The following is a 17,180-nucleotide window of genomic DNA, read 5'->3' on the forward strand; positions in this document are numbered from 1 at the left end:
ACTCAACCAACCACACACAAACCCTCTTAAAACTGCTCAATAGAGGGTGAACATCACAAACACCACCACACGACCAAAGCTGTCACACATGGTGATGACAACAATATGGAACTGATAGCCTAGGACTGCTGCACCTTCATAACACTTGAAATAGGGACTGCAACAGTCCTAAAAAAATAAAACTTGCTGCAGTAACTAAATTGAGTACCTCAGATTTTGCAGCCCAGAGAAAGAGAACCCAGAAGAAGGAGAAATCGCAGAATGTGAACCTTGGTGCCACAGCCTTCTTCTCCTTCGTTTAGTGCTCTGATACCATGTTATTTCAGTAGCTTCAGCAGTTCGAACCAGTAGAGAGTGAAAGAGAAGAAGAAGAAGAAGAAGTAGTCGAACTTGGTAGCCTAAACCCTACCAGTCGACCATAATATGGATTAGGGGTTCTAATTAGTGCACAATGGCTAAACTGCCCCACTTAAGTATGGGACAGGATCTCTACAGAAGTAATATTAGAACTAAGGGTGGCAATTTTTCACCCAACCCACCTAGTATCTAACGCACCCAATCCGCCCATTTACTTGGCGGGTTGTGTGATCAACCTATCACCCAACCCACCCATTTAAATGGGTTGGGTTGGGGATAACCATTGGGTTAACCATTACAAACATAAGTATTAATTCCTTAGCCTTTTTTTTTAATTTTCTTCATTTGAATTAAATAATTTATAATTAATGCATTAATCTTCTATTAATTATTGACTAATTTAGTTTTGTCTTGAATCAACACACTTCACCCAACATAAATCCAAATCAATTTGACCCGAGTCAGAACCAGTTCAACACGGTTTGACTTGATTCAGCATATACTGATATGGGTTGACCCGAATCCGAAATAGACCCTTGCGGGATGGTTCGGTACCGCTTGCTCAGCCCGGTTTGGGTCGTCCGGTCCAACTAGCATTCACGCAGCCCGACCCGGTGCAAGCCGGTCTGGGTCAACCCGAATCCGAAACGGTTTTGGGCGGGATGATTCGGTGTCTGCATGCTTTACCTGGTCTGGACCATCCGACCAACCAATATCCACACACACCCAACCCGATTTACTTACGTTGACCCGCTTTGGATCAGTTGGTTTGGTCCCAAACCCGTGCACAAACCTGATATGGTCCGGTCCAAGTCAATCCACCCTTGATGTGATTAGCTCGAAAATATTAGATAGTTCAAGTTGATTTGACTGGTTTGAACTTAAGTGGTTCGGTCAAACCCGAAATCCGAACATAGTCAAATGGCTTCGCCGCTTGTGTAAAAATAGCATGCATGTAATGTGATTTGAACCTTCACCACTTGTGTAAATAGTGACTACAATTACCACCAAGCTATGACCAACTTATTTGTTAAGAGAGAGAGAGTTTGTTTTTTAAGTCCATAAATATAAGATTAATGGTTTGGGCGGGTTGGATTGGGTTAAAGCGGGTTTGGCTTGAACCCAACCCATTTAATTTTATATAACTGGGTTATTAATGGGTTGGCAGGTTAGATGGGTTGGGTTGAAGCTCAACTGTTATTGGCCCAGGCGTAGGATCTCGTCACGGGTCGGTCCACGAGGAGAACCTCTTGCTTTCCCTTGCGCCTTCCCTTGCGTGCAGACCCTATTGTGGAAAACCGAATGGGTGATTTGTCCAATAGACCACCCGAACTCTCCTCACTCTTCTCTTGATTGGAAACTGAATACTTTATTCCCAAATCACAGCTCCTTAAATAGGAGATTACAAGAGGAGACTCCTTACTCCATTCGACTAAGCTAGGACAATCCAACTTTAAATCAAACTCTTACTTCTAACAGACTTCTAACAGAACTCAGTTCCTATCTCTAATAGATAAGTAAGAACAGAACTAGATGAGTAAGAACAGGACTCCTACTTCTAATAGACTTCTAACAGAACTCAGTTCCTATCTCTAATAGATAAGTAAGAACAAAACTGGAATAAGTAAACTATTGGCGAGCTGGCAAGAAGAGCTGACGTGGCAAGATAAGCTGTTGTGTGGCCCCCCTTCACTGCTGCTGCCGGCGGTGGTAATTCTTCCCACGAATGCATCCACAACATCAACCCAAACCCAACCCACCCAATTGCCATTGCTAATTAGAATTGCCACATAAGCATATAACTTAAACAGAATGAAAAGACTAATCTACCCTTATTCGGCTCACTTTAACAGTTTATTTCCCTCTATTTCCTTTCTCAAAAGTGAAAATAAATGAGAGAGAAAGAAGGATACATAGCATATATAGGAAGTATTCATAGAGAGGACTTTCCTTTTTCTACCTGTATTAGTGACTTTTCCTTCCCTGCCTTCCCTTGAGCACTTCTCTTTTCTTCTCTCTTTATCTTTGCTTTTCTTAAGAATCTCTTGTGACAATTTTCTCCGAAGAGTGTCTGTTTGTGCTTCTCTGTATGGAGCTTAAATAGGGAGTGGGGTAGTTATGTAACTTCCTCGTCCTCCTAGATGAGGGGCACCTGTCCCTCCCACTTAAAGAGAGGGAACTCTCATACGGGATACTTTTTTATAGTTTTGATAGTTTGGCTAGCAGACTAGCTAACCCACTTATTTGGGTTATTAAATTATTAAATGTTATTTGGATTAATGAAATGCCTTCAACAATTACGTTTCTTTATAAAACTTTTTTCCATGTTTTTTTGTTCTTGCTTCCAAAATTTACACAAACATTTCCTATATTCATGTATTTTTCCATATCTTTCAAAAAATTCACAATTTGTTTTTTTTTCAAAAAAAAATTCAATATATGAATTTCCATATCATCAATATTTTCAGTTCAATCTATGGGTAATTAGTACCCATGATTGTAGTTCCTAACATGTACAATGCTCCTTATGAAAAGTATACCTTTTATACATTTTTTTTATCTGTCCATGTTATTTCCAGGTCCTTGGTTTCTGACATGCGGTTCTTTCCCTTTTTTTTTTAAATACCGGACTGAGGGACCTATCCTTGTTCAATAATCCTGTCTCTAGTCCCTTTCATGTCTGATGTTCAATTTTTCATCAAGATGTTATAGTAATCAATTAATCATGGATTGGATTCATTTTTGCATCTCTCTCTCTCTCTCTCTCTCTCTCTCTCTCTCTCTATATATATATATATCTGACTTTATCAGCAACAGGTAAAGGAGTATAAAAATATGAAAGAGTTCAATCCATGGTAGTATAAAAATACCAGCGAGTAGACTATTTTTTGTTCAGGTTTAATGTGGGATATTGGGGTGGGGGAGGGTAAGGGTAGCATTAGGCCATTAACCAAAGACCTACAACATGTAAAGAAGATACAAAAAGTTACAACCTCTAGTTTATATTGGTCCATGCATCCATGACCATTTTTCTTCTGGTTTGTTAATTTTTATGAACAGAAGATCCGTACAATGATCATAGAATTATGAACTTGATCCGAGATGGACATCCTATGACATTGATTGAAGGCTTCCATATATTAACGAGAAGCTGCAATTTTTCATTTTTCTTCTATGTTTTCCATCTTTCTTGCATTGGTGTTGTCTGTCTCATTAAATTTCTCCTTCATTTCCTAAATCTACCAAATGAGAATGATTTCCTTCAAATGTTTTCACAGAACCCAAAGTGGAATCCATCAAGATTGGAGGATGTGGTTACAAGGGAAGTGGATGCTCTGTTTGAGCCATTGGACCCTGAAGTTGAAGAACTGAACGTGTGATTCCAAGATCAAATTCTTCCAATCTTTTTGTAGTTTCTTCTGTATATAACAGCACGTGGAGTTAAGTTACCATTTGAATAAATCATACATCCAATGGAGAATTAGATAAATAAAAAATTGGCATGAGGATGGCACTTCGTACTGGTAGCCAATGCTGACTTTACTATATGCTTAATGTCAACAATAGTAATTCTACATCAATTGGCAAGAGAGGATGAGCATATTTGATAATTCATGGTATCGAGCAATACAGATCCTAATAGTTTGATAAGGTTATGGCAATTTGCTGTTAAATGGTGTAGTTATAATATTTTTCTGTTCTGTGCTCTGTAATTTGGTTTTCATTGCAAGATTCTAGGTAGTTTTAGTTCAGATGACCCAGTAGCTGAGATGGTCACTCGGCGCCGCTCAAGTGAGATCAAATCCTCATAACTGCAGTCTCTCTGTGGTAAGGTCAGTGGACCTTATGTGTATCCTACTCTGTCCCCACCCCTTAATCCCCTTGTAATGTATAATATGTAATAAAGTGGTTGAAGCAAAGCTGAAAGGAGATCATCTTTGCAAACATCACTAACAGAGACAAGTTAATTAGAGCCTTAGAGTGTTAAGCAAACATTAGGTTCATTGGTAAATTCAAAAATAAGCAATTACAAGCAATAGCTCAATTTTGAGAAAAAATATTTTACAAAATAAAAATTATATATAATTTTTTTATTTTATATTTAAAAAATTAATAATTAAAATATTTTTAATATATATTATTTTGTATAATTTTATTATATATATATATATATCGACCTGGCTCGCAAGCCTCACGAACCGAGCTCTAGTAGGTCGAGCCACTGAATTGGGCTCGAGTAGCTCGTGAAAAGCTCAGCTTGTTGCCACCCCTACCCTTCAGTCACTGACTTAAACCGAAATCGTTTGAGTAATGTATTATTTTTTCAAAGTATCTATTTTACCCTTTTATATGATTTCACATTTCATATAGAACTTTACTAAAAAGAAATTTTAACTTGAATAACTCATTTCTCTCTTCTCCTCTTTCGGTCTTTCCATCTCCTACCCCAGAAACTCCATCGTATAAAAAAAAATGAAGCATTCAGCCACTGTAAAGTAGTGCGGCCATCAAGAATAAGGGAAATTGCAGTGACCTTGACACTCTTGCAAGAAGCAGAAAAGTATTGGGACTTGAACCCCCTATACTTATGAAAGCACCATTCTAGCTTAGAAGAGTCAAGCAGCCATCAAGAACCAGAGATTCATGGAATTGGGTTTCTTTGCAGCCACCAAGAAGCCACTTCCTGACAACCAAATTGGTTGGTCTTTTGGGAAGTAGGACTAAAGCTGAAATAGAGGCTTCTCCTTCTTGTGTGGTTACTCTGAAAGCATTATTCAGAGAAGAGGAGCCGCCTGACCACAATGATGCACAGAATAGTGAATCTTCCAAATAATATTCGTTTCTATGCAAAATGAGGTCAGCTATACCCACAAAAAGATCTCGCATGATGAATTTGAATTCTCATATTCCCTTTTCCCAAGTTCATGGTGAAATGGATCTCATTTCCTAAAAGGACTACCACAAGATGCACAAAGTTTTCGAGGCTCACTCTAAAACTGCCAAAGTTATCATGAATGGAGTTGAACAGAGGTTTTATTGTAGCAAGTTAGTCTTCTTCCCTTCTGAACTTCAGTTGAAGTAGCCTTATTTTTTCTTTGGTTCATTTCGAAGTGACTTTCAGCGAAATGTAGTGTTTGCTATTTACTTCTAGTATATGGCATTCCTTAGAACAAACTCTTTTAACTAATTTTCATTCTCTTTCTCTTTGGATGTTTTTCTTTTTCACATTTTTTTCCTTGGGTTGGGGGTAATCTAATCGCTTCACTTCCAAATTTTGATAATGAAATTTTCAAAAAATTTGTATGAATCGATTATTAAATTTGATTAGAACTTCAATTCCTTGGGGGTAAAAAAAGTTGAACTTCTTCAGTACTATGGCACAATCTACTTTTTGTTAGTTAGATTCTTATTAACGGCATAACATAAACACAGTTGTGAGAAGATCTTTTTGTTATCCAGGTTTCATTTCTGAGTTCACGATAGTAAAAAGGGTTCGACTATGATATGGAAAAGAAATTATATCGGAAAAACCCCTAACTAGTCAATTGGAATCATAAACATGTTGGTCAATTAGGTGTTATTTATCAAAATTCATGGGTGGATTTTGATTGGTCAAAACTATTTCAATACCATATCTTTTCCACAATATAGATTTTCCCTAGTAAAAATAGTTGTTGTAAGTGCCTTGCAGGCAGCAATGAACGTCCAAGTTTCATTTGCTTTCCAGCTATAGTGGTTGAGTGCTTCATCTTTTCTTGTAGGGGAGGTCTTTATTAAAGTGAAACTTGAAGGGAGGTTTTTATGATTGTCAGAAACCTCAGGGAAATTTTTATATTTTACCCTTTTTATTATTAATTTATTACTACAATTATTACAGAAATAGAATGAGATGAGACCCACAATCCATGGTCGGAGTTCACACATAAAACAATGCTAAAGTCATGATCACTGATCTCAACTCTCACATTCATCTGGGCTGTTGGATGATCTTTCTAAGAGGACTTGCCGAATCACACCTAAACCTCTTCAAATAGCTTATTTGGAGCAGTTGAACCAGCTTAGCTGAAGCTTCAGCTCTACCCTCCCAAACAAGTCCTTAAACCATGGCCCAACCCCAACCAACTAGTTTGTAATTTGATAAGGTCATTGACTAATGTTGTTATCCACATCAAATGTACAGTGTGACAAAGGCCAATAGGCTTAAGATTCCATGAAAATTTGGGAGAATAAAAGACAGAATGTTAAGCGAAGTAGTGACGTTAGACAAAGCATAACAAAGAAGAAATTTGCTCCCCACATGATCCCATTCCTTCTTGGCATTCTTATCATATATCAGTTTGGAAGTGTGGGCGCTTTTTGGGACCAATTTTCAAGAAAAAACACCTATGCTTCCAAGACTCATTTTTCACAAAAAAAAAAAGAAAAAGCTTATGCCACGTAGGCACTGAGCAATTCTATGGTGTTTGGTAAGGTGATTTTCATCACCGTTTTTCATGTGCTGACAAGTAAACACCACATAGGATATATATCAGAACCGTTGGGGAAAATGGTTCACCGATGCATAAAATGCCAAATTTTTAATAACCGGTTGAACCAAAAAATTTGGCGTTTCATGCATCAGTGGGGTCCCGATTTTTAATAACCGGCTAAACCAAACAATGAGATACAAGGACGTTTGTTGAAACGCCTATGTGGATCCAACGTGGCACCATTTTTTTAAGAAACGGCCACGGTTCCAAACATCCCCTTAGATCACAACCCAACCCGAATAAAATAATACGGAAATTGAACCCAACCCGACTCATACCACAAATAGCATATGTCAACAGGTCAGGTTTTCCACAGGTTGGTTTCAATCTGAAACAACCAAGGGTCTCAATGGACCGGTTTTGGATTGGACCCCGTCCAGTCCAAAATCAATCTGGATGGATTGGATGGACCAACAAGACATATTGGATTAGACCAATCCGGTCCAAAATATTTATTAGATTGGATTGGACCTGGTCCGTCCATAACAAATTTACATTGGATTGGGTTGGATTAAGCCAATATCTGATCCACTGATATAAGATAAGAATATATGTGTCAATGGATCGAATTCGGGTTGAAATCAATTTAAATCAAAATAAATTTGAACAGATTGGACGGTCCAAACATTAGATTGGATCGGTCCAAATTGGTCCTAAACATTCATTGGATTGGATTGGACCTGATCCATTTATAATGGTCTCACATTGGACTGGATTGGATTGGACCAAATCCAGTCCAATTGACACACCTAAACACAATCCAAAACCCAATTAAAGCTCACTAGATCATAACTGAAAAGGTGCGAGGCCGGGTTTTATATGCCCTGTCCCGACCCCAAACTCAAATACCCCACCCCATTTTCAACTTAAACCTCATCAGCGCTAGAAATACCAACTCCATCTTTGCAAGGAATGGAGATCTCAAAATTTGTCCAATCACACTTTGGTCATACCTATTTGAAAATTTATTTTTGCTTTTTAAAGCTATCTAAAAATATATTATATTAGGGGTAAATTACAAAGACCCCCTATACTATGGGGTCAGTGACAAATCTCCTTATACATTTCTTTTTGCAATAGAGTCCCCTGAACTTTAGCCGTTAGACAAAGACCCCCTTTCGTTAACGTTCTGTCAGTCAACTTAAAAAAAATTATCCAACTGTTTAAAATTTTTTAAATATCCAAACTACCCTTTTTATACTGTTCATTGTCTTCTCCATTGAACCTCAAAACTAACATCAAACACCTGTGCCATTTTGGACCTCTCAGTTCACTCCCAAAGAATATAGCAGTCTTCAGCAGTCCCATTCTGGCAAAGACCTGTGCGACCCATCTGGTGTTCTCTGGAAGTGACTGATAGGCCCTAATATGGATGGATTGGTGGTGGGCCATGATTGGATCAGAGTGTCCTAATGGTTGAAACAAGTAGAGTACTAAAAATCTCAGGCCGGATCGGATTAAAAGTCTCTTGCAGCCATGGTTTTTAAAACTGACCCGGTGACCGAACCGATCAAGGGTCCGGTTAACGAGTCGAATGGTCCAACCGTTCGAACCAAACGCTCGGCCCCTTCTAACAAAAAAATCAAAAAACAAAAGAAAAAACAGTCAAAACCGTTCAAACAGTTAACCGCCCGATTCAGTAGTTCACTGACCAAAATCAACGATTTTGGGGGGAAATCCAGTTTTTGGGGAAAATGGAACCGGTCACCTGATTGGTTCCCGATTTTTCCAGTTCAGTCCAGTTTTGAAAACCATGCTTGTAGCATCATTTTTCAAGTACATCTCTTCTCCTCTATGATTTCCCCTTTTTAGTTTATTTACTAGGCCTCGTTTGATAACACTTTTCAGAGGTTTGGTGTTTTTCAGACACCAAACTCGTTTGGTATTGCGTTTAAAAATCGATCTGGAATCTTTTTTCAGATATGAAATTTTAAGTTAATAGCCTAGCACTTATGCATTCAGACGTAATTGAGAGGTCCATAAAAGACATAAATGCCCTCAAAAAATTTAATATTACATGTTTTTGTTCTTCACTTAACTTGAATTGAACCTTCACTGTGACTTAAGAAGCTCCACCGCATGTCCGCCACCACTGCCGCTACACTCTCTCTCTCCTGTATTTCCGCCACCGTCACTACAACAGCGGTTCTTTCTCTCTCGCTCTCACTACAAGTTGCAGCATTGGCAGTCCCGCCGCTCTCTCTCGCTCTCACTCACTCCCACTCTCTCACTTTCTCTCTCTCTCTCTCTCCTCTCCACTTCCACTTGTAGCGGTGATAGTTCCATTGCTTTCTCTCTCTCTCTCTCTCTCTCTCTCTCTCCTATCTTCTCGCCACCCCACCGCCATTGCAACTTGCAGCTTCGGTGAGTAGAAATAATAATATTATTATTAATTATAAATTAGTTTTATTAATTATTAATTACTAAACATTAATTATTTTTTATTTTGTATTAATTATTAATATCTAATAATTATTATTTATTAAAATTTACTAATATTAATTATTTTTATTAAATAATAAATTTTAATTATTTCATTAATTTTTAAAAATTATTTTATTTTTATTTGTGTAAAATTATTTTATTTTTATTTGTGTAAATTATTAATTATTTTAATACTTTTATATTTATAATTATTTTTTTAATTTTAATCGTTTCATTTAATAATTAGTAATTATTAATTTATTATTTTTTATTTGTATTGTTTCAATTTTATTTTGAGCTTGAAAATTATTTTTTATGAGATAATGCAAATTGAACTCAACATTTATAAATAATATGTTCTAAGAGTAAAATAGTAAAATCAGTAATTTCGAATAGTAAAAAGTTGATCTAACACAAACAAATTTATGATTTATGCCTCGTTTTAGGTTTCAACACTTTTAATATCTTTTTAACTTTTTAGATATTAATTTTCAAATTTATCAAACGCGACCTTATTTGTATTCTTCTCATCCCCTGCTGAACAACATTCGATATCAGCCATAGAGACGGCGATGAAGCTCTGCTGAGCCGACCTCTATAAAATCATTGTCAGCAACGAATCCAGTGATCACACGATGTGTTTGTTTGCCATTTGAACTATAGGCTTTGTTGCTCCAAATGCACTTTCCCATGTTTCAAATTTCCCGATTCTTGTTAGTTACAATTAAATTGATCTGTTATTTGCTTAGAATCAGTTTAAGTTTCGTTGTGCATCACTTAATCGTCTACTCTACGTGAATATCGTGTTCACCGTTAGAATATGCGTAATTGCTGCTTGATTTACCTGCCATATTATTTGGAAGCAAATAATAAATTTACGTTGGGTGTCAAATATCTCTTTGCTGCGGTGTGTTGTGCTGTCATGCGAGATGGACAGAGCGGGAAGGATCCCCAATCCGATCTTTTGGGTTTGCAACGGGTTGAACCTACATGTGTTGTGCTGGTTAAATTCTGTGAAGGTCACAGGTGTGAGGCTTTGGATTACCTGAGCTCAATTCAGTAAGCAAAGCAAAAGAGGGGAGGGGAGCGTTTACGAGAACTAGAGCCGACTCTAAGGAACTGAGAGGCCGTAGGATTGATCATTTGATCATAGGCTTTCTGGACTCCCTCACTGTGTTGGTCGGAATCATTTTTCTCTCTGTTCAAAACGCAAAATCTAAATTACAATCATTGAGAAATCCACAGGAAAAAAGCATAGCTTTTCCGACTTCCACCCATAAATAGTTTGGCGGAGAGAGTGGGAAACGGCATAGGCCTGGGCCTTCTAACTCTAGTCGGCGACGATGAGCACCGGTTGAACCCCAACCTCATTGGCGAGATTCAGTCATCTCTAAGCCAAGTCCGTGCCCAGGCCAAGCATGGTTCAGTCATAGTCACCACTGAACTGGGTAAGTTCTTCTCCAATGGCTTCGATCTCGCTTGGGCCGAGTCCGCCGGGTCCAGCGTCTTCCTCCACCGGCTTCAGCACATGGGCGACGGCTTAAAGGCCATCATGGTTGACTTGCTCTCCCTCTCTATGCCCACTATAGCAGCGGTATCGGGGCACGCCGCTGCTGTTAGGTTCATGCTTGCGCTTAGCCACGACTACATCTTGATGAGGAAGGACAGGGGGGTCCTCTACATGAAAGAGCTCGACATCGGGCTTACCCTTCCCGACTACTTCACGGCGTTGTTGAGAGAAAAGATTCAATTGCCGATGGCTCGGTGATTGAAGGCCGAGGAAGCGGTCAAAACGGGAATTAAGAGAGAGAAAAAGGGCAAGAAAAAGAAAATAAAAAATGTTTAGTGGGGTATTTTGATAATTTAACATTTTTTCTTATCTGGCTTAACGGCTAAGGGGTCTTTGTCTAGCGACTAAATTTCAGGTCGTCTGTCACAAAAAAAAAAGTACAGGAGGGGATTTTCTCACTGACCCCATCTTTGTAATTTACCTTTATATTAGATAATGCAATACCGTGTAATATAATACATTAACAGTTAAATATAATTGGGGTAAATTTAAAACCAAGATTCATCTCCCAGTCCCCAAAGTTTCAGATTTTCCCAAGACCCACCCAAGTCAATGATCAAATAAACCTGCCCATATAGGGCAGGACAAATCCTCATGGGGATGAGTCAAATTATCATTTCTTAGGCTATGTTTGATTTGAGGGAAAAAGTAGAAAAAGATAGGAAAACTTATATAAGTTTTATAAAAATTTCCTTACCTTTTCCTTCTTTTCCCTACCTTTTCCTTGAAACCAAAGAAGGCCTAATTATGAGTTGCATAGATAAAACCAAACCAGTTGTTAGAAGTATAAGATAAACAACTAAATAACAAACATTGTAGAGCTTTTTCAATCCAGAAAACTATATTGTAAGTTGCTCATATGGCTTAATCAATCCTGAAACCTGACTATCTTTGAAAGCCTGGGCTGTCACCTGGGCTCTCCCTGCGTAGTGCGTACCATGTTAGTTTGCCCGCTAATGCATTCAGCATTGATACTGTTAAGTCACAAAAGGATCATGTAGGGAGAACCCAATTGATGCCCACGCTGTAAAATTTAAATATCCAATTTTTTTAGGGGTAAAATACAAAATTCTCCCTTAAAGTTTTTAACAATCATAAAAACTTCCCTTATAGTTTCACTTTACTAAAAGCCTCCCCTAGATTTTTAAAGAATGTGATAAAAACCTCCCTTCCATCAATAATCAATGCGAAAAATGTCTCTTATAGTTTCACTTTACTAAAAGCCTCCCCTAGATTTTTAAAGAATGCGATAAAAACCTCCCTTCCGTCAATAATCAAAACGAAAAATGTCCCTTATAGTTTCACTTTACTAAAAGCCTCCAAACCTCCCTTCTGTCAAAAATCAAAACAAAAAATGTCAATAGTTAAAAATTACCCCCAAGCGTCATTTAATGATTTTATCCTAATTGAGCGACAAAAACATCCCTTTCCCGATGTGGCATTGTCCCTCTTTCTTTCAACCTTCTTCCTTCTTTTTTCCTTCAAAGAGAAAAAAAAAGTTCCTTCTATTCTATTCTTCTCCCGCTTCCCACCTAAGTGATGCGAAAGAACAAAAAAAGTGGGCTGGGTTCTTTGCTATTCCATCTTGTCCAATGCTTTTTTCTAGTCGGCTAGTCCTACAACAGTTATTTTTGGTACAAGTCATTTCGGTCAATCTCAACAAACCAATTCAGTTAAAAATCTATGTTTGGAAGAACCTAGTGCTCTCTTAACCGGAGTTGCCTTTGTCTCCAACGTCGCTTGAGAAGTATCAACCGGTGCAATGGTTTGAGATTTAGAATGCTTAATCAGGTTTAAGAATGAAAAGGGCAGTTTTCATGGATACCCTATGTTGTCATCTATAGATTTAATCCAGAAACGTAACCCAAAGGGTTATCCTATACGATGTGTGGTTGTCTGTCTTGTTTGATTCAAAGAGGTGATCGATATGGTCAATCTATATATCAAACAAGGGGACTTGTCGAACATGCCATGTGTTAACTTCCCATGATAGATTAGCTCTATACTATCTTGATCATGTCTACCACCTAATTTCTTCTGGATTCATTGATGCATGCCAATAGAAGAACTCTTTTTTATATCGGAATTTCCAGAAAAGTATTTTGCTGCTTAGCTAAGGCATGTTTTTTTTCCTCTGAAGCTTGATAATGCACCATGCATGAAGCATGGGTTAATAATTCTAAAATCTTGCTCCATGAATAATAACGAAGAAAGCATGAGAGGAGGAAGTTGTTTCAGCTGGGTTTCACAGAGATTACAATGATGCGTTGGGGGATTTTGTGGTTGTTGATGAGGACTATCTGAGTTGGAAGAGGTTGGATGCAGTGAGATTGTTAGTGTTGAGGGGCTTCAGACAAGTTTTTTTTCTCAAAGTTTTGGAGATTCATATTAAACAAAAGAAGGTCTGGGTGAGTTTAGCATAGGAAAGGGAAGATATCTCTTTGGGGAGGAGAACTTCTTCACAGCGAGGCAGGACGGCTGGCAATGTTGCAGCCTATGCAAAGGAAGAGAGCTGAATTTCAAGCAAGTGCTACGAAAAAATAGGGGACGAAGTTTGCATGGGAAATTATATCATTGTGTTTCGTGTTTGCATCAGAGGGAATGTCCTTCTGAGGTGGTTGACAGACCTAAGATGCTTGTAGTCACTCCATGATCGACCATTCTTGTTACAGGAGTGAGTGTCTTAGTTGCTGGTTCAATTTAAATTCTTTTGGTCGTTGTCGACAGAGGTCTAGTGACAGTTGTGGAGATTAAGAGGTGCATGTTGTGTCCCTCCTTGAATCAATAGAGTATGGATGAGAGATTGCATGTTGAGTTCCTCCTCTTCAAACTCGATAAACTGGGATGGGAAAAGAGGGTAGAGAGGTCGGCGGGAGAGAGGATAAGATGTCAATAGGGGTATTTCAGTGAAAATAGATGTAAATTATTTTTCTAAAGGGTAAAATAGGTAATTGGGAAAAAAATTGATTCATCGCTTTACCATTTTCAGTCTTGATCATTAACAAAAAGGAGGTTTATGTTGCATTCTTTAAAAATCTAGGGGAGAAATTTGCTAAATTGAAACTATAAGGAAGGTTTTTATGATTGTCAAGAAATTGAAGAGGTTTTTTTTTTAGCCTTTTTTCTATTAACCTAGTTTGAGGAAAAATATATAATGCCAAAAAGACTATGATACCGAATAGATTTTGACCAATGGTTGATGGGTTATAAATTTTTTCGGTATCATGTCTTTCTGGCAGCGTAGTTGAACCCTAATTTTAACAAGTGTGGGATAGAATTTGCAACTGGGGTTGGGGCGGGGAGATAGTATAATCACTTCTACATTAATAAGTGAATAAGCTAATTAGTCATCAAATCAAATTAAGAAAAGAATGATGAACATGGCATGACATTGAGCTTATAGGTTACTTAAGTTATCCAGAAAGACCGAACAGGTCGTGCGGCCCAGCCCATAACATGGTTATTTTCAATTTTATTATATTATTTTATTTTATTATTGTATACATATATATATATATATATAAACAATTATATACATCAAAATTCATAAAAAGTTAAAATTTTAAAATTTTTTATTTTTATTTTTGTATATATTTTTATTATTTTTTCAAAAATTTTAAAAAGCGACTCGTCGGTTTGCAGCCCAACCTAGTGCAATGCTCAGCCCGCAGACCAGCCCGACTCATATCATGCCGTGCCAAACCAACTCCCCAATATGTCTCAAGGGATAGAAACACATCCTGACTCCATCCACACTTTGCACATTACACTTTGCACGAGCCCAGTACAGCTTACACCTCTACTTGCTTGTGTCAAAGATATTCAAATATGAAAATAAAAATAGAAAAACAAAACATAGAATTGCTAAGAAAAAAACAGGAAATGAGAAGCTACAGATAAAGATGAATGAATTTATCACTACAAATCAGCTATACGGTGAAAAAGAAAACTTAAAAAGCAATATAATTCTTGACAAGTTTGGTTACTGTCTCACTGACTACTAATTAATTAGTGAAAACTGTTTATAATCTATTGTATAAAATATATAAAATACACATCTCAACTGTGTATTAAGAATATCTTCCGATCTTCCGATGACAAATATGGAAGATGTTCTTGATGCATGCTGACATGTGATGTAATCTCCATATGATAATAAGCAACAATTGAATTCGCTTTCATCAATTATTCTCCCCTTTCCCTTTCCTTTTGGGGGGAGGGGGAAGATTTGGTAAAGGTTGAGTAAAATTTCTAAGACAATTTAGGTTTCTGTGAGTGAAAATGTTTGGGGGATACAATAATCTACATGGTTGGTGACGAAAAGAAAATTAATTAAATAAAAAGACTTCTTTTGATATGCCAATAAATAAAAGAATTCACCTAATACTTTTGACCCTGTTCTTTTCTTCATCATTTCAACCTTATTTTATTTAACAATTCACACTTTGATTGGGATATTAAATCATTAACGAAGCCAAGAATCAACGAATCTTGCGTTTCTTTCTTCTTTTTAGGTGTTGATTTTTCTAGAGCTTAATTGAAAAAAAAAAACCTGAAATGAATCCATTAGCAGAATGTTGACATGTAGGGGTAGTAATTAAAGAGGTTATATGTATATTGAAGCTTGAAAGGTGAAATTCAGTCATATTTCAAGCCAAAACATACTATCAACAAGAGAAGAGAAAATAAACATCAGATATTAGTCTAAACTTGCTGAACAAAACTGAATTAACCACGAGCACAGTGTGATTCCCTTGAAAACAAAGACTGAGATCAAAACTTCAAAGCCTAAATCCAATTCATCAAAGGGCACTTGATCCATCTCCAACTGTCGTAACTCCGCAACAAATTTTGGCCAAAATACCAGTTGGGTCTATGGTTCAAAGTATCAACAACAACTCAATACTGAAAAGTTCAGTATCAAACACTTTTTAATCATTAATATATATATATATATATATATATTGTTATTATTTAAAGTTACTAGCAGTCGCTAATTCTTTATATCCAATATATTAACAAATTTAAAAATCAATATTGGTCATATGTGTCTAATTTAATGATTGGACCATACTATGAGGAATTCAAATATCAATCTTAACCCATAATTGCACAAAGACAAGCGAAGTTGATTATACCCCCACAAAATTAGGGCTATCGATGTACCGGGTCTGGTTAGAGACAGCTTGTACCACTCCCATCCCAATTGTTTGTCGGGGCAAAATCATAAACCCAGAACCATCCCAATTAATAATCAGGAATAATCGGTTCAAACCCAATACTATTAACAGCTATAAATATTTAAATAAATAACAACCTAAAACTTGGTTTTTTATAATATAATCCTATAAAAAATGACATTAAATAATAAATTATTTATATGTTAATAAATTATGCGCTTTTAATCAAATAAAATTATCTCAGATAAAATAATCAGTTCAAACTTCAAAACAAACAAGAACTAGAACCAGCCGAATTCTTGTTTTTGAATACCATGTGTTAAACAAAATCCTAGTGTTATTATTAAAAACAAATAGAATCATTGCATGATTAACAAATCCAATCTCCAAACTTCAAATCAATCAAAACCATGAAATCAAAAAGATATCCATGAAACTGCTGATGAAGTCTGGAACTATCATAAATGAAACAATGTATCTACCAAGTGATCCCCATTTATTTTGAGAACTCATTTACCTGCTCTTTACTTTTGATTGGCTTCACGGCCCTCATTCACACCATTAGGTAGAAGCTCAGCCTGTTGTCTGCCAGAAATTATTGGTCCATACAAGGCAGCTATCGCTTCTTCGAGCCTGGCAACTCGTTCCTTGAGTCGAGCCATCCGTTCATTAAGATTCTCAAATAGTTGGTCACTCTCGGCTGTTCGTTCTTCCATTTGCCTCATTCCTTCTTCCCTTTCTCTTTTCATTTGTTCCACAATCAGGGAATATCTGTGTGGAGTTGGCATGGCTACAGGCTACTGGAATCGATCCCAGCGGCAAAACAGATAAAGGTTTGCGATTCAGTGCAGAGCTCCGATTAATAAACCCTAAACCTAAACCTAAGAAGCTAGCGGATGACCTAATCACGCTTTAATTAGGATTCCTTTCAATTCGTCGTACTTGGGAAGTTGGGCCCCCCAATATCGGAATCTGATCATAATTTATTACTTAATTAATTAGAATTTCTGTTAAGCACCGAGTCAGACTCAGAATGGAAACAATTTAGAATTTAATCTTTTGTCAAGAATTTTGGAAGTTTTGCGTTAAAACGTCTTTTTAAGCCAAACACGCCACGTA

General features: G+C 37.0%; 1 protein-coding gene, 1 long non-coding RNA gene and 1 pseudogene across 2 annotated transcripts in view; 2 read left to right on the top strand and 1 right to left on the bottom strand.

The window, feature by feature from the left end:
- Positions 1-3,968, top strand: part of LOC148869237 (3-hydroxyisobutyryl-CoA hydrolase-like protein 3, mitochondrial) — a 41,836-nt gene extending 37,868 nt beyond the window's left edge. The window contains exon 10 of the mRNA XM_088968055.1: positions 3,636-3,968. Within this exon, the coding sequence (XP_088824181.1) occupies positions 3,636-3,737 (102 nt within the window). The 3' untranslated portion in view covers positions 3,738-3,968. The remainder of the gene's footprint in view (positions 1-3,635) is intronic.
- Positions 3,969-10,233: 6,265 nt separating this feature from the next.
- On the top strand, positions 10,234-11,375 carry LOC148869238 (enoyl-CoA delta isomerase 2, peroxisomal pseudogene; annotated as a pseudogene).
- A 4,097-nt stretch (positions 11,376-15,472) lies between these two features.
- On the bottom strand, positions 15,473-16,944 carry LOC148869239 (uncharacterized). The gene is made up of 2 exons (XR_016106574.1): positions 16,579-16,944; positions 15,473-15,786 (listed from the first exon to the last, which is right to left on the bottom strand). It is a non-coding gene; the product is annotated as an uncharacterized LOC148869239 (long non-coding RNA).
- Positions 16,945-17,180: the final 236 nt, after the last annotated feature.

The sequence above is a fragment of the Nelumbo lutea genome, chromosome 2 (genome assembly GCF_056320005.1).
Source record: "Nelumbo lutea isolate HS-2025 chromosome 2, American lotus-T2T, whole genome shotgun sequence".
Classification (NCBI taxonomy): Eukaryota; Viridiplantae; Streptophyta; class Magnoliopsida; order Proteales; family Nelumbonaceae; genus Nelumbo; species Nelumbo lutea.